General features: G+C 57.0%; 6 protein-coding genes across 6 annotated transcripts in view; 3 read left to right on the forward strand and 3 right to left on the reverse strand.

The window, feature by feature from the left end:
• BO80DRAFT_453441 (Clavaminate synthase-like protein) overlaps positions 1–3,054 on the reverse strand; it is a gene marked incomplete at both ends in the record, with an annotated part of 3,481 nt that extends 427 nt beyond the window's left edge. Inside the window, 10 exons of the mRNA XM_025722004.1 lie at positions 11–298; positions 361–728; positions 776–922; positions 966–1,282; positions 1,327–1,378; positions 1,424–1,544; positions 1,817–1,878; positions 1,993–2,264; positions 2,310–2,788; positions 2,832–3,054. Of these exons, the coding sequence (XP_025577588.1) occupies positions 11–298; positions 361–728; positions 776–922; positions 966–1,282; positions 1,327–1,378; positions 1,424–1,544; positions 1,817–1,878; positions 1,993–2,264; positions 2,310–2,788; positions 2,832–3,054 (2,329 nt within the window). The remainder of the gene's footprint in view (positions 1–10; positions 299–360; positions 729–775; positions 923–965; positions 1,283–1,326; positions 1,379–1,423; positions 1,545–1,816; positions 1,879–1,992; positions 2,265–2,309; positions 2,789–2,831) is intronic.
• A 353-nt stretch (positions 3,055–3,407) lies between these two features.
• BO80DRAFT_402234 (pantothenate transporter) lies at positions 3,408–5,170 on the forward strand (the record flags this gene model as incomplete). The annotated part of the gene is made up of 8 exons (XM_025717600.1): positions 3,408–3,507; positions 3,550–3,590; positions 3,638–3,664; positions 3,706–3,871; positions 3,912–3,996; positions 4,038–4,494; positions 4,536–4,927; positions 4,975–5,170. 8 exons carry the CDS (start codon positions 3,408–3,410, stop codon positions 5,168–5,170), a joined length of 1,464 nt encoding a protein of 487 aa, XP_025577589.1.
• A 131-nt stretch (positions 5,171–5,301) lies between these two features.
• On the forward strand, positions 5,302–7,986 carry BO80DRAFT_377212 (C2H2 finger domain transcription factor). Its single transcript, XM_025716688.1, has 3 exons — positions 5,302–5,499; positions 5,545–5,946; positions 5,996–7,986. The coding sequence occupies exons 1-3, from the start codon at positions 5,340–5,342 to the stop codon at positions 7,906–7,908; spliced, it is 2,475 nt and encodes an 824-aa protein (XP_025577590.1). The 5' UTR covers positions 5,302–5,339; the 3' UTR covers positions 7,909–7,986.
• A 24-nt stretch (positions 7,987–8,010) lies between these two features.
• BO80DRAFT_377215 (alkene reductase) lies at positions 8,011–9,216 on the reverse strand (the record flags this gene model as incomplete). The annotated part of the gene is made up of 2 exons (XM_025716689.1): positions 8,011–8,934; positions 8,998–9,216. Coding segments are annotated over 2 exons (1,143 nt in total), but the record flags the coding sequence as incomplete, so codon positions are not given.
• A 276-nt stretch (positions 9,217–9,492) lies between these two features.
• Positions 9,493–14,068, forward strand: BO80DRAFT_377219 (xanthine dehydrogenase). The gene is made up of 5 exons (XM_025716690.1): positions 9,493–9,830; positions 9,871–9,964; positions 10,009–12,123; positions 12,169–13,348; positions 13,400–14,068. Exons 1-5 carry the CDS (start codon positions 9,557–9,559, stop codon positions 13,931–13,933), a joined length of 4,197 nt encoding a protein of 1,398 aa, XP_025577592.1. The 5' UTR covers positions 9,493–9,556; the 3' UTR covers positions 13,934–14,068.
• Positions 14,069–14,219: 151 nt separating this feature from the next.
• BO80DRAFT_350614 (pentachlorophenol 4-monooxygenase) lies at positions 14,220–16,304 on the reverse strand (the record flags this gene model as incomplete). The annotated part of the gene is made up of 6 exons (XM_025715551.1): positions 14,220–15,086; positions 15,133–15,218; positions 15,270–15,497; positions 15,550–15,913; positions 15,977–16,151; positions 16,210–16,304. 6 exons carry the CDS (start codon positions 16,302–16,304, stop codon positions 14,220–14,222), a joined length of 1,815 nt encoding a protein of 604 aa, XP_025577593.1.
• Positions 16,305–16,431: the final 127 nt, after the last annotated feature.

Consider the following 16,431-nt stretch of genomic DNA (forward strand, 5'->3'; position numbering starts at 1 on the left):
GGGGGGGTACCGAAATTCCCTAACATGCCGGTGATACAAGCGAATGCTAAACTCGAGGTCGGGTTATTAACCCCTACGTATGCGAAGAGGAACACGCCGGTGATGATAGAGGAAATTCCCATCATCCAGCGACGGCCGAAGAACGTGGTGACGAGGTAGGCAGCGGATATCGGGCCCACGACGCCCACGGCGGATTCGATGCAGTAGTCGCGGTAGGTGGTGGTAAGCGAAGAGTCGGAGGAGAACTTGGTGGCCAGGTAGGAGGGGAGGAAGTTGAAGTACAAAGGGTAGGCGATTCCTGTACCTGTTAGTAGATAGGAAGATGGAGGTATGGGGGTATTAGGGGTGGGGGGTGGGCACCGATGGTTAGCCAGATGGCCCAGATGATGGTGGTGTGGAGGCCTAGTTTGTGAGTGGCAAACAGGGCTTGATAGTGCGTCGAGCGAAAGTCTTTCATGTTCTCTTGGATGATTTGTTTGGTGGTGAGACCGGGGCCGTTGGATTCACACGATGTGATGCCGAGTCGGGCGTCGATTTCTTGGAACATCCCGATGGTCAAGGGTTCGGGTTTGCTGTTCTCCCGGGCAACGTAGTTGACTGCGTCGACGGCGGCTTGGTCTTTGCCTTGGGAGAGAAGGTAGCGGGGGGTTTCAGGGAGCTTGAAGATGAACCATCGGATGCAGGTGAATGCGAGGGAGAGGGCACCCAGCGTGATGAGTGTGTATCTCCTGGACAGTGTGAAAATATGACCTGAAAAGGGTGGAGGCATGCATACCACCCCATGTTCTCGCTCCGATGACACGTCCCCGGCGTGGAATCACTCGGACAGGCAAAGTTGGCCAGGAAGACCCAGGCCAGTAGCGAGACGATCAACTGTCCTAGATTCCACCACGCTGACAAGGCCGTGAGGAGATATTGATGACTGACAATTAGCACACTGCAGCACCCAGGGAACGATTACTCACCTTCCAGGCACAAATTCCAAAAATATCATCGAATCCACCGGGACATTACCACCCGCCGCCGTCCCAATGACCACCCACATGGCACTGAATGCCACAAAGTTCATAGTGCCCGCCGCACCACAGAGAAATATGCCCGCCAGCAGAAGAGTTGAATTGAATGCCGGCTTCCGGCCGATCAAGTCACTGGAAATGCCCCAGAATGACGCGCCGAGGATCAACCCGGTATAGTATGCCACAGAGCTGTAACTGACCTGCACGATGCCGGGGAATTCGAGTTTGATGGCGGGTTGAACGCTACTGATGCCTTGGGAGGCGAACTGCATGATTAGTCGAGTCATGATGATCTCGGAAGAGTACCAACATTATCCACAATCCATCCAAATCCAGTCACAATAAATAGCTTCCATTGAAACCTGTATCATCAGTATACACTCTCACTTTGGATGGAGGAGGCATACCGCCCCATCCCGATCTCCTCCATGCACTTCCCCACGAGTTCCGACTTGAGCCGGTAGGCCTCAGTCGTCGAAGAGCCATAGAACTGCTCCACGGCAGGGTCGTCAATGACGACCCCCTTCTCTTCACCAACGATGCTATTGGCATACTCCTGGGAGACATCCCGCTTCTGCTCTTGTTGAATGTCGTCCATTGTGTGACTGTTGGTGCATGAGTGGTATCCAGACCGTGATCAAATACTATCTCCACCTAGGGTTATGGAGGTGTCTGACGGCTGACAATCTGATACAGGCAATCTTATCGATGGCCAAGGGTGGGGGACGCTATCGCGTGTTTGGACCTCCACTTCTGAGGTTATCCCGGGTGCTATCGGTGACATGCAGGAGAGCATGGACCTGTGATCCTATCGGGCATAATTATACGGGTATAATGACTGAATTTATAGGTGAATACTGAGCTGAATCATGTTATGCACGTAACTAGCATACAGCGACTACACTAAGCCCCCACTGCCGCCGCAGTCGGCACCGTTTCCATCTTCATCTTGGCAGTTTCCATCTCCCGCTTATACTGCTCCGCCCGACCGTAGCTCTCTTTATACGACGCCGTCACCATATCCTCCACCGTGATGGGCGGATACTTGGGGTCCTCGCCTTCCGCACGGCAATTCGGCAGACACTCACACAGATAGTCCGGGTTTCCGCTGAAGAAGAAAGGAATGGAGTAGCGCTCGCGACCAGACTTGTTGATCACGCGGTGGATATTCGATTTGTATTGGTCGTTGGCCATGCGCATGAAGAGATTGCCGAGATTGACCACGTAGGCCCCAGGGACGGGTTGGACCTGGGCAGGTTAGATGCTGCAGTGGTGACTGGTGGCAGTACTTACATCTAGCCATTCGCCGGTGGGAGCATCCAGAACCTGCAGGCCATCGACCTCGTCCTGCAGCAGCAGCGTGATGCATCCAAAGTCGGTGTGTGCGCCAATGCCCCGGTTTAGCTTCTCGTCGGCGTCCTTGGGCTGGGCGGGGTAGTGTAGCATGCGCATGGTCGCGACGGCGCCGTCGGTGAGCGGGTCGAAGTAGTCCTCGGTTACGTCCAGGGTGAGTGCCAGCAGGGCTAGCACATCTTTGGCCAGATCAAACACGGCATTGTAGTATTCCATCGAGGTGCGCTGAAACTCCTCCTTGTCTTCCACGGTCGGGGGCCATTGGTTCGGTCCGCTGTTGAGCTTCTTCTGGATGTAGTAGGGATGGTCTTCGGGGATTTCCTGGCCGATGTACAAGCCTTCTTTGAGCTCCGGACCGGTGCCGACTTCGAGCATCTGCGAGCGGAGGAGTTCGTAGCCACGGTTGAAGGTGTTGCGGTCTATGCCATTAGTAAAGACCGTCGTGGCGATGGGGGCACTCACTTTTGTCAATCTTGAGCTTCTCTTCGAGTGGGAGGTCAAAGAAGCGCTGAGCGCAGCGCATCACTCGTCGCTGCAATTCAAGCGGCACGCGATGGCCGGTGATCTGGAAGAAACCATTGTAGAGGCACGAATTGCGCACTGCTTCGACCAGCTGGGCCTTGGCCGCACTATCCTCACCGTAGAAGGAAGAGAAATCGAGAATTGGGGGCGCACTGGGAGCCATGATGATGATGCTTGTTGTGGTAATGTTCTGGTATCGTGGTTCGCAGTGAATATATTCCGCATCCCTGCGATGAGGGGCAACTTCGCAACAAATATCGGACAGAAGTCCGGCCTCCATCTTTGATCACGATAGACAAGGGTGGGGGCAGATGGAGATCTGCGATCGGTGATAAGGAATGCGGAGAATGCACGATTGGGGTATCTTCATGGCCTGGCCAGTGGCAGCCGAGAATACTCTACGTCAGCTCGGCTGGCCCAAAACAGGAAATGTGAGACCCCTTGCAGGTTACACGGCAGATCAATGTCTATATCAGCCGACCAGGGACCAGCTGCATCGGAGTCAATCCAGACACCATGGCGATCGATCAGGTGGAAAAAGCAGTGGCCGTTTCGGCTGAATCCGCCAAGGTTGGGGAGAGTACCTACATTGACGGTGATGCAGAACGATCTTATGGTCGGTAGCCACCTCGCTCTCAGACGTGTACTGACTGAATAGTGCGCAAGGTGGACCTTTATGTGCTGCCACTGCTGTGCCTGGTGAGTTGACCCTGTGACCCATGATGCTGACAATACTGACTGAGTAGATGTACTTTTTTGACTGCATGGACCGAGTATGTTCCCCGAAAGCTGCTAGACCTTGCTAATGAAGCAGAGCAATTTGGCCAATGCAAAAACCGATGGCCTCGACCAAGATATCCATCTGGTGGGAAACGACTACTCGTTGATGGTGCTGCTATTCTATATCCCGTTCGGACTGTGCGACCTGCCATGGAATCTGCTGCTCAAGCGATACGGGGGACGCCTTACATTGTCCTTCAGTAAGTCAATCCCACTTACTCGGACATGGCTAATGGTCAGTGACCGTGGTCTGGGGCATTCTCGCCCTCTGTCAATGTGCCGTCAAAGACTTTGGCAGCATGATTGCCGTGCGCATGATCCTGGGGTAAGTTTCTGCCACCGATTCAGTCCCATCTAACGAAACAGAGTGTTTGAGGCCGGTTTCTTTGCCGGAGCGGCGTTTTACCTGACGCTGTTCTACACCCGCGGCGAGATGGGCTTCCGGCTGGCCATCGTGCAGTCGTTTTCCGTGCTGGCCTCGGCCTTTAGCGGGCTCATCTCGTTTGGGGTCTTCCAGATCAACGACCCGGCTGTGAAGGGATGGCAGTGGCTGTTTATCATCGAGGGTTCCATGACCTTTGTGACAGGCATTGTCTGCTTCTTCTGGCTGCCTGGGAATCCCCGGACGGCGTGGTTCCTTAATGAGCGGGAGCGGGCCGCAGCGACAGCCCGCCAGCTCCGCGATACTTCATCCGAAGTCGACACTGGACTGGATTTGAAGGCGGCATTTGAGACGTGGAAGGACTGGAAGTTTCCGATCTGGTGCATCATCACATTCACCTATCCGGTAGCATATGCGACCGCGATGAACTTTTTCCCACTGGTAAGTTGCGGTCCTCTACGCGGATGCATACTGACAAACAGATTGTTGAACGGCTGGGCTTCTCGACGGTCAAGACGAACCTCTGGACGGTCGCTCCCAATCTCGTCGGTGCCGTCGTACTGCTTTGTGTCGCTAAATCGTCCGACTACTTCCGGGAGCGGACGTTCCATATCGTGTTCTCGCTGGTGGTGTCTTTGGTCGGCATGCTCATCCTCGCGACCATCGACGTCCTCAACCATAAAGGCGTCGCGTATTTTGCCTGCTTCCTCATGGCAGCCGGAGCGTATATCCCATCGGCCCTGGTCCATGCGTGGCACAACAACAACAACATGCACGAAAACTCGCGCGCCGCCAACACGGGCTTCTTTGTCGGGCTGGGCAATCTTGCGGGAATCTTAAGCGCGGCGACCTTTCGCACCGAGTATGCTCCAAAGTAAGTCCTCCTCATTCATGATGCATAGGGGGCATTCTGACCATTAGGTATATCCCCACTCTGGTGGCAACCTGCTGCTGCAACGGGGTGGCCATCGTGACGGTGACCGGGCTGGGCTGGTGGATGCGTCGGGAAAATGGCCGGCGTGATCGGCTACAAGGCCGACGAGTGCGTCCGGGCGAAGTGGACACGCGCCAATTGGGAGAGGGCGAGGATGATCCGAACTGGCGGTACTTTCTGTAGCTTGTATCAGATATCGTATCCATTGGCGATAGACCGATTAATAATGTCGGTCCATAGATAAAAGTTCCCCGCAGCAGGTCATTCGCGGGTGCTTCCCCAGCTTATCTGCCGGCTTCGGCCGGCGATAATAAATATGAGGTTGACCCCTACACTGCATATTGTTTGACAAATGATCCCCATGAAGTCGCACGTGTGTGATTGGCCCAGTTGCGGCAAGGCTTTTACGCGTGCTGAGCATCTGCGTCGCCATGCCCTTAACCATGAAGCTGCCCGGGATGGGTATACCTGTGAGCGGTGCTCGGTGCATTTCCGTCGACCGGATTTGCTGAGTAGGTGACCACGTCTGTCTCAACGGGTACCCAGCTGACCACCAGGTCGCCATCTGATGCGCCATGCCAAACGCGATGAGGAGGCGGGAGGGCCAGGATTAGGAGTGTTAGAGACGAGGAAACGCACCCGCCGAGCTGGCGATGGCACGATCATCACTCGTCCTCCGAAGCGACAATCTCGCGCCAGTGCCATGCCCTCCTCCTCGGCGTCTTCCTCGTCCATTTCCGTTACCAGTGCCCAAGACTATGCTCCTGTGTCGCCACCGACGTCGGCTAGTGATCCGTCCTGTTTGTCGCTGGATGAGCCGGACCCGTTGCTGGCCCCGATGATGCCCAGCGGCCCGTTCGAGCCCTATGTCGAGCCCATCCCGGGACAATTTGATGCTGCCGATGGCTCTTGGAGCTTGGGACTGGATGGGATGGGCGATCTGTTTAATCTAGATACCGGTACACCCCCACACCAACTAACTACCTGCTCTCATCTAATCTGCTACAGCCACCGACTTCAACATGCCTTTTGCGGCCACTCACAACTACAACTGGCTGTTCGACGTGGCCTCCCTCGACGATGCGTTTCAGCCGTTTGACCTTCCGTTGGGACCTGAGATGGTCAGTTTTGCCGACCCTCTTCCCATCGACAACCCTAAGCCCATCTTCGACCGCGACGGCTCCTCAGTACTACTGGAGGCTGCTTCATTTGTCGAACGCGGCGACTTTATCCCCGACCCTCCGGACAACATCAACCTAGACTGGATGGACGGGCCCTCTCTGCTACAATCCAACCCATCTCCTCACCTCCCCGTCCTGACCGACTCCGCCCGCCACGGCATCCTCACGCTGGTTTCCCAAAATTCCCCCCTGGGCATCGACGGCCACCCCACCCCCCTGGACTCCCCCCTCCTCTCTCTCCCCTCCCTCCAATCCTACAGCGACCTCTTCTTCACCCGTTTCAACACCACCTATCCCCTGATCCACCAACCCACCTTCCACCCACCAACCACGCCCCCCGTCCTCCTCGCCGCCATCGTCTCCATGGGCGCCACCTACAGCAGTCGCGAAGCGCACCAACTGGCGGTAGGAATCCACGACTCCCTCCGCAACCACCTGTTCTGCCACGCCGACTTTTCCCCACAACCCGACCTGTGGATTCTGCAAGCAATGCTCCTGATCGACTGTTTCGGGAAGATGCGCGCGGGGCCGAAACAGCGTGAACGCGCACAACTGTTTCATTGCGTGTTGATTAAACTGATTCGTCGGAGTGATTGCTGTTCCATTCGCCAATCCCACCCCCCATCTCCGTCTCAATCGGGAGAAACCCTAACCGCCGCATGGCACACCGCCATGCAAAATGAACAAAAAAAGCGCGTCGCCATGCACTGCTTCATGTGGGATACCCAGCACGCGGTCCTCTTCTCGCAATCCTTATGCATGTCTGCGTTTGAGATCCGGTCCGGCCTCCCTTGCCCCCCTGCATCATGGGACGCACCCACCGCAGAAGCATGGGCCAATTCCCTCTCCATATCCCCCCAACCCCCCGCTCTATTTCTCCCCGTCCTAAAAACCTACATCACCCCATCCCCCACCCCCAGATCAAGATGCAAATCGTTGAACCCCCTCTCCCGCACCCTCCTCCTCCACGGCCTCATGTCCATCTCCGCCGACCTCAAACGCCGCGACCAAACGACTCTCCGCTCCACCTCGCCCGACAAAGTCGGCATCTGGACGCACCGCATGGCCCGGTCGTACGATCGCTGGAAAGTGGACTTCGATGCGGACTGTCTGGCTATGAAGTTATTCCCCGGGGCGATGCAGTCCGGGGATCGGTTCCTGGGGGTTAAAATGGCCGCGAATGCGCTGTATCATGTGGCGCATGTGGCGCTGCGGGTGGAGGTGTTGGATTTGCAGATTGCGGCGGGGGCGGGGAGGGTTCTGGGACGGGGGGTGACGGAGGGGGATGTGCTGCGTTCCCGGGGGGTCGTGGGGAGGTGGATACAGAATACGGATCGGGATGCTGGAGGTGGCGGGGATAGTGTGGTCATCGCGGTCAAACACGCGGCCGGACTCCTCCACGACGCGGTAATGAGTCTCCATGAATGGGAGCAGATGGACGCGTTTCACTTTCCCTGGTGTTTGTATTTGGGGACGTTGGTGGTGTGGGCGTTTCATGGGGGTATCCATACTCTTACTAGCGGAGGGGGCGGTGGAAGAAGCCATGGTGGAGGGGACGGGGGCACCGATCTGGCGAGTTTGATCGTGGCCATGACGACGTGTGGAGGGTTAGGCGAGTTGAGGGCGCTCGAAGGGCGGTTTGATACAACTGGCTTGGTGCGGATGATGGCGGGCCAGTTGGCCACGGTACGGTGGGCGGTGGTGCATGATGCGATGAAGGTGTTGGTGGGGTTGGGGTGATTCTTGGTCTGCTTTTGCTTTTGTATGTCTGTCTGCATATCGGTCCATCTTGCATGTATACATCCAAATCCATCATCCTCCTCAGCTCTATTCCTTATAAACCGGATAATCCGTATACCCCCTCTCCGCCGGTTCCGCCCCATAAAACGTCCCCCGATCATACCTCCCCAACTCCCACCCCTCCGCCAACCGTCTCGGCAAATCCGGGTTCGCAATAAACCACCTCCCAAACGCCACCGCGTCCGCTCCCCCCCCACCCACCTTCAGTTTAGCATTCACCCCATCAAACCCCCCCGCCGCAATAAACCCCACCCCGGCCTCCTTCAACACCGCCCGAAACACATCCAACCCGGGCTTCGACCCCGGCAACGACGCCATCTTCGCACTCTCATCCAACACCTCATCAAACCGCGGCTCCACCATATGCACATACGCCGGCCTGACCCCCCCCTCCATCCCCGCAATCAACTGACAAACCTCCACCCAGTGCCTCTGGGGATCCGAATCCCTCGTATCCTGGAAATAATTATACGGTGACAACCGCACCCCCACCCGGTCCGCACCAATCGCGCTACTCACTGCTGCGATGGTCTCCAGCACAATCCGCGCTCGCTTCGCTACACTCCCCCCGTATTCATCGTCCCGGGTATTCACATTATCGTGCAAAAACTGGTCGAGGAGGTATCCGTTCGCGGCGTGGATTTCCACTCCGTCGAAGCCAGCAGCGATAGCGCGTTGGGCCGCCGCGGCGTAGTCGGCCACGACGGTGTGGATTTCAGGGATGGTCATGGCGCGGGGCGGGTGAAGGGCGTAGGGGGTTCCGGTTAGGGCGGGGCCGGTGATGGGGATGGTGCTGGGGGCGAGGACGGGGTGGTTGTCCAGGAGGGAGGGGACGGTCGCGCGCCCGACGTGCCAGAGTTGGCACACGATGAGCCCGCCTTTGGCGTGTACGGCGGAGGTTATGGTCTTCCAGGCGGTGGTTTGCGAGGGGGTGAAAATGCCGGGGACGTTGGGGTAGCCGGCGGCCTGATTCATTACTTAGGGTTAGTTGGATTTTTTTGGCGGGGGGGGGAGCTTGGGGGGGCATACGTAGCGGCTGATTGGGGTGGCTTCGGTGATCAGAAGGCCCCCCGGGGTGGCCCGTTGGCTGTAGTATTCTACCATTAAGTCATTGGGGACATACACCCCGTCGGATTCTTTGGTCGCCCGCATCCGGGTGCATGGGGCTTGTACTACCCGGTGGGAGAGGGATAGAGCTCCTAGCTGGAGAGGCTGGAAGAGGGGATCGGAGTTGGTGATGGAGCCCATGATTAGTGCAGAATGAATTGTTGGTTAATTGGTTCAATATACAAGGAAATTGGCGGATAGATATAGCCATTGACGATAGCATGGGTATGTGAACATCTCATCCACTCTTGTAAGGATGGAGCTGATAGCTGCTATCGCCCGTATCGTAATCTCAGGATCGGTAATCCCCCACCCTTGGTGCCACCCTCCACTTCCGAGCTGCAGTATGACGAGAGGTGCAGCTCCAGCTGCACGTGTGCCAGCGCACTCATCTGCCCCTCGTCAACCTCGTAACTTCGTAACCTCGTCAACCTCCCCATCTCTCATCTCATCAGTACTATGTTCACATCCTAAGGCCATCATGGTCCTTCCGACCGCGCTACAAGAGTTCCTCGCCACAGGCAATGCGACATCCACCCTCTCCTTCTATCTCAACGGCACCCCCGTCGCTCTTCCCAACCCCAACCCCCACTGGACCTTACTGGATTTTATCCGCTCCCAACATGGCCTAAAAGGCACCAAGCTGGGCTGCGGCGAGGGAGGGTGCGGTGCCTGTACGGTGGTCCTACAAACCCGAGACGGTCGGCACATTCGCCACCGCGCCGTCAACGCCTGCCTGTATCCGCTCATTGGAGGTACGTTCCCGATCCATGGGAGGCCTGACTGACAGCCCAGTGGCCGGAAAACATGTCATCACGGTGGAAGGTCTCGGCAATATCGATCACCCGCATCCACTACAGGAGAGATTGGCTAAGCTCCATGGGTCGCAGTAAGTGTCTGGTTCTGGGTCGGGATCGGGTTCTGACGAGGTAGATGCGGATTCTGCACCCCCGGCATTGTCATGTCGCTGTATGCCCTCGTGCGCAATGCCTACGATCCGGACACGGGTGACTTCAACCTGTCCGAGGATGATATCGAGATGAAGGGACATCTGGATGGAAACCTCTGTCGCTGCACCGGGTATAAGCCCATTCTGCAGGCCGCCAAGACCTTTGTCCAGGAGGATCTCCGGGCTCGTCTGGCCGTGCGCACGCGATCACCTACGGAGGATACAGTGGAGTCCGAGTCGGAGACGTCCCGGCCGCCGTCCTGTGGGCGTCCTGGAGGATGTTGCAGAGATACTCCCGGGTCGTCCTGCTCGTCGGCGTCGGACCGGGCTAGCTCGCGCACCAGTGTATCTACTCCGGATACAGAGGTCGACAAGGATGTGAAAGAAACCGCTGTTCCTCAAATTGCATTCCGCCCGTACACCCCCAACACCGAGCTCATCTTTCCTCCTGGTCTGGCCAAGCTCAGTCCGCAGTTGCTCTGCTACACCGATGATACCAAAGCCTGGCTGCGCCCAGTGACCCTCGCGCAGACGCTGGACATCCTAGCCCGCTGCCCATCAGCCACGTTAGTCGGCGGTGCCAGCGAGGTCCAGGTAGACATCCGCTTCAAAGGTGCCGAGTTTGCTGTCTCTGTGTTTGTTGGCGACCTTGACGAGCTGTCACACGTCACACCGGTAGAGAAAAACGGCACCATCACGGAGGTAGTCATCGGAGGCAACACCTCGCTCAGCGACATCGAAACCGAATGCGACCGACTTCTCCCCAGTCTCGGCCCTCGCGGCTCCGTCATCTCGGCGACAGCCAAGGTGCTGCGCTACTTTGCGGGTCGTCAGATCCGCAACGCCGCCTCGCTGGCAGGCAACATTGCGACTGCCTCGCCCATCTCTGACATGAACCCGGTGCTCTTGGCTGTCAACGCCACCGTGGTGGCCCGAACGCGGACCGAGGAAACTTCGATACTCATGTCGGACATGTTCTTGGGCTATCGCAAGACCGCGTTGCCCCGCGGCAGCATCATCACCCAGATCCGAGTTCCTTTGCCGCCACCTGGCGTCCGTGAGATTACCAAATCCTACAAGCAATCCAAGCGCAAAGACGACGATATCGCCATCGTGACCGCTGCATTCCGCGTGCGTCTGGCTCCAGACAACACGGTCACCGAGGTCTCCCTCGCCTACGGTGGCATGGCGCCTATCACCCTGCTCGCGCGACACGCGCAGAGCGCCCTGCACGGCAAGAAATGGGGCGTCAAGGCCGTCCTCGATGCCACTCTTGATGCCATCCTCGAGGACTTCAACCTCCCCTTCTCGGTCCCAGGTGGAATGGCGACCTACCGCCGGACCCTCGCGCTGTCTCTCTTTTTCCGCTTTTGGAACGAAGTGTTGGCCGACTTTCAGCTAGCTTCAGCAGACCCCGACGTGACGCAAGAAATTCACCGTCAAATCTCCCACGGCACGCGCGACAACTACAATCCGCACGAGCAACGTGTGGTGGGAAAGCAGATGCCGCACCTCTCAGGCCTGAAACACACCACAGGTGAAGCCGAATATGTCGACGACATGCCGCCGCAGCACCGAGAACTCTACGGCGCCATAGTGCTGTCACAGCGCGCCCATGCCAAGATCATCTCGGTCGACTGGACGCCTGCTCTAGAGCCAGGCCGCGCGGTCGGATACATCGACCACACCAGCATCCCGCCAGACAAGAACGTCTGGGGTCCGATCGTGCATAATGAGCCTTTCTTCGCCGTCGACAAGGTCACCTCTCACGGTCAGCCCATTGGCCTCGTCTATGCAGAGACAGCGCTCCAGGCACAAGCAGCAGCCCGCGCCGTGCAGGTTGTCTACGAGGATCTCCCCCCGATTCTAACCATCGATGAAGCCATCGCGGCAAAGAGCTTCTTCCCGCATGGTAAGGAGCTGCGCAAGGGGGCGCCTCCGGAGAAGATGAGGGATGTGTTTGACAAATGCGACCGCGTGTTCAGCGGAACCATCCGTATGGGCGGCCAGGAGCACTTTTACCTCGAGACAAATGCCGCGTTGGTAGTACCGCATCCTGAGGATGGATCGATGGATGTATGGTCGTCGACGCAGAATACGTATGTTCCCCTACACAGCCTAACAATCAGCACTAATGTTCCCAGCCTCGAATGTCAAGAATTCGTCAGCATGGTCACCGCTGTCCCCGCGAACCGAATCAACGTCCGAGTCAAACGGATGGGCGGCGCCTTCGGGGGCAAAGAATCGCGAAGCACTCCACTCGCCTGTCTTCTGGCCATCGCAGCGAAGAAGACCCGCCGACCCGTCCGCGCCATGCTCAACCGGGACGAAGACATGATGACCAGCGGGCAACGACACCCCTTCCAATGTCGCTGGAAGGTGGGAGTCATGAACGACGGCACCCTCATGGCCCTAGATGCCGACGTATACAACAACGCGGGCTTCTCGCTTGATATGAGCAGCGCCGTGATGGACCGCTGCTGCACGCATCTAGAGAACTGCTATAACTTCCCCAACGTGCATATTCGCGGATGGGTGTGCAAGACAAATACGCACAGCAACACGGCCTTCCGAGGATTCGGTGGACCGCAGGCCATGTTCATCGCCGAGAGCTATATGAATGCGGTGGCTGAGGGATTAGGCATTGACGTGGACACGCTGCGATTGAAGAACTTGTATCAGCAAGGTCAACTCACCCCGTTCCTGCAGCCCATCGACCAGGATTGGCACGTACCCATGCTGCTCGAACAGGTACGAAAGGAGGCCCGCTACGACGAGCGCAGGGCCGAAATCACTCGCTTCAACAACACCCACCGCTACCGCAAACGAGGCATCTGTCTGATCCCGACCAAATTCGGTATCTCCTTCGCTACAGCCCTGCATCTCAACCAGGCCGGTGCATCAGTGAAGATCTACACCGACGGGTCAGTGCTACTCAACCACGGCGGCACGGAAATGGGCCAGGGATTGTACACGAAAATGGTACAGGTCGCTGCACAAGAGCTCAGCGTACCTCCGGAGAGTATCTTCACGCAGGATACCTCGTCCTATCAAACTGCCAACGCGTCACCGACAGCTGCCTCCTCCGGAAGCGATCTCAACGGTATGGCGATCAAGAATGCATGCGACCAGCTGAATGAGAGACTGCGTCCGTATCGAGAACAGTTCGGCAAAGATGCAGACATGGCAACAATCGCGCACGCCGCATATCGCGACCGAGTCAACCTCGCAGCCAGCGGGTTCTGGAAGATGCCCAAGGTGGGCTACAAATGGGGAAATTATGACCCCGCGACAGTGAAGCCGATGTATTATTACTTCACACAGGTACCTCCCCTTATGCCCGGAGGCGGATGTGTAATGAGCTAATGAGAATAGGGCGTCGCCTGCACCGAAGTCGAATTGGATCTCCTAACAGGAGACCACACGGTCCTCCGTACCGACATCAAAATGGACGTCGGGTGCTCCATCAACCCCGCCATCGACTACGGGCAGATCGAAGGCGCCTTCGTGCAAGGCCAAGGTCTCTTCACCATGGAAGAAACCCTCTGGACGCGCAATGGACAGCTCGCAACCCGAGGTCCAGGGACATATAAAATCCCCGGGTTTAGTGACATCCCGCAGGAGTTCAATGTGAGTTTCCTGCAAGGCGTGGAGTGGGGCCATTTGAGGAGTATTCAGAGTAGTAAGGGGATTGGAGAGCCGCCGTTGTTCTTGGGGTCCACGGTATTGTTTGCGCTGAGGGATGCGTTGAGGAGTGCGAGGAAGGATAATGGGGTAGAAGGGGAGCTGGTGTTGCATAGTCCGGCGACGGCGGAGAGGTTGCGGTTGGCGGTGGGGGATGAGTTGTTGGAGAGGAGTCGGGTGGTGGGCAAGGAGGGAGAGAAGGGATTTTTTGTTGCTGTTGCGTGATGTGCAGATGTCATGAGACATGCCTGTTGATGATGCTAGCTAGTATATATGTTGTCTTAATCGAGGTCTCCGCCTTGAGGGTTGACTCACGCTTAAGAGGTAGCTGCATTAGGGGTAACGTCCCTCTTGTATTGCCTTGAAGGATGCAATGAGAGAATGGACGAATGTGACCGGTCACCTCTTCACTTCGGTCAATCAGCTGATCAGGCACGTGGTCACCGGCCTACACAGTATGCAGTCCCTACAAGCGCAAACAGGAAGATCTAGCTGTCCATTCCTCTATCATCTATGTACAGAAAGTGAAATACTCCCCTACCCACTGGGCGGCCGCCGCCCCCTCTGGCAGCGTCCATGTCGCCGTCTGGCCGATATATCCATCTGGCCGAACCACCACCACGCCAGCCTGCTGCTCTTCCAGCTGCCCCATCCACTTCGCCGTGCACCCCTCCACATCATCCAGATACACTGTCCAGCGACTGCGCTGCAGCACCTCGGGCAGATCCGCCAGTTCAAATGTGCTCTTCGACGACTGCGTCACCAGGCCATACGTGACCACCTGCGACATCGTCGTATACCGATCTGGCTGAACATACTCATCACTCTCGGCGAGGCCGCGTGGCCCCTCCGCATAGGACTCTGCTGCTTTCTCACCAATCTCCCTCAGGGCCGTGCTGACCCCCTCACAGAACCCATCCAGAAACCCTTTGCCTGCATTGACATCCGGAACAAACAAATACACCCGGAACTGTCCCAACATCGGCACATCCAGTTGCACATCCACCGGATTGGCATCAATATACCGTGTCACCTTGGCCGGAAGCATCAACGAGCCTGCTTTCACCCCACCACTTCTTTTGCCAGATTTAGTCAATAACCCAGGGGTATACTCTGCCCCTACGCCTGAGATGAACCGGATATTCTCATCAAAGTTCCGTGCTAATGCCGCCTCGCCTTTCTCGAACGCGGCCACATGTTCTGCGTCGAAAGCAATCAGATCGTTGGCGATCTTGCGGCGTTCCTCGCCGTAGCTGGATAATAAGGATGGATGAGCGAGGCCCCGGGAGACGAGGTTCAGCTTCCACGCCAGGTTGAAGCTGTCGTGCATACTGGTGTTGGCGCCTTGGGCAGCCAGAGCGGAGTGGCAGTGGCCGGCCTATATTGTTAGTATGTTTACCTGAAAAAAGGGATGGAGGACGAACATCACCAGCAATGAAGATCTGATTCTCCGGGTCGGAGAAATTGCGCGCCACTCGTTGGCCGACGACGTAGTTGCCAAACCATTCTACTTCATTAGTATATCATACCACTGCCGAAGAGATGTAGGGATGGAGGATACCAATAGACTTCCACTCCAATCTGAACGGACTCATAGCTTCCCTCGCCCTCGCAATCACATACTCAGGCGTCGCCTTAGCCCGATCGACCTTTTCCCCATCGGTCGAGCTCAACTCGACATACAGCCGAGTCATGCCGCGCTCACGAGGAATCCAAAGAATCGAACCCGCCGTGTGCGACCTAACAGCCACCTTACTCCATAGATCGGGAAAGTCGGTATCAATCACACCTGTCACTCTTAGCCACCACCCCACCGAGGAAAGGGAAGTGACGGAACAAACCATCCAACACCCCCCACGAGGCATTCGTCATCTCGCCCTCCAACTGCGCATCGGGTATAAATGTCCGAACCTTTGACCGTGCCCCATCACATCCAACTAGATACTTTGTGTGAATGGTCTTCTTGCTTTTTGTACTGATGTCCTCGTACACGACCTCTAACTCTCCCGACGGGGGCTTATTCACCGATACGAAGGGACTGTTCCGCTGCACGCGACCACCTCGCGCCTCGATGTCATCGATCAACACGTCCTCAAGCATGCCCTGATGCGCGAGCAGAATGTATGGGTCGGATGCGCCGACCAGGTGGTCGGGGTAGTGGAGTTGGCGGCCGGTGCGGCGGAGGGGGTGGGTGGGGGTGGAGTCCTACACATTATCTTCTTAGTCGCCAATATTGATCAAAGATTTAAAAGGAATAAGTGAGTGTACCCAGAAAGAGATATCATGAACCTTCGCTCCATTCCTGATAAGCTCATCCGCCAAACGGAGTTGCTTCAGCGTTTCAATAGTCTTCGGCTGCAGACCATCTGCTTTGCCGGTGGTGGTGCGGTCGGGACGATCGTCGAGGAGGATGACGCGCGTGCCGTAGCGGAGGAGATTCGATCTGGGCCATGGTTAACGCCTTAAATTGGGTGGGTTGCGGGGAGAAATGGGAGTCGCACGCCAGCATCAGCCCCGATGGACCAGCGCCGACCACCACGACGGTCGTGGTGGGGACGGTGGTAGGAAAGCCCTCGTTATCCGCACTGGGGGCCATAGTTGCTGTTTGTGTGTGGGTTTGGATGGGGTTGTGTGATGGTCCCTCCATGTTTGCTGGGATGGTGTTATAGTTAAGTGAAGGGAGGTCGGCCATCTGGCCGGAGGGGAGCTGGAGCTGCAGCTCC

This window comes from Aspergillus ibericus (assembly GCF_003184845.1).
Source record: "Aspergillus ibericus CBS 121593 unplaced genomic scaffold BO80scaffold_10, whole genome shotgun sequence".
NCBI lineage: Eukaryota > Fungi > Ascomycota > Eurotiomycetes > Eurotiales > Aspergillaceae > Aspergillus > Aspergillus ibericus.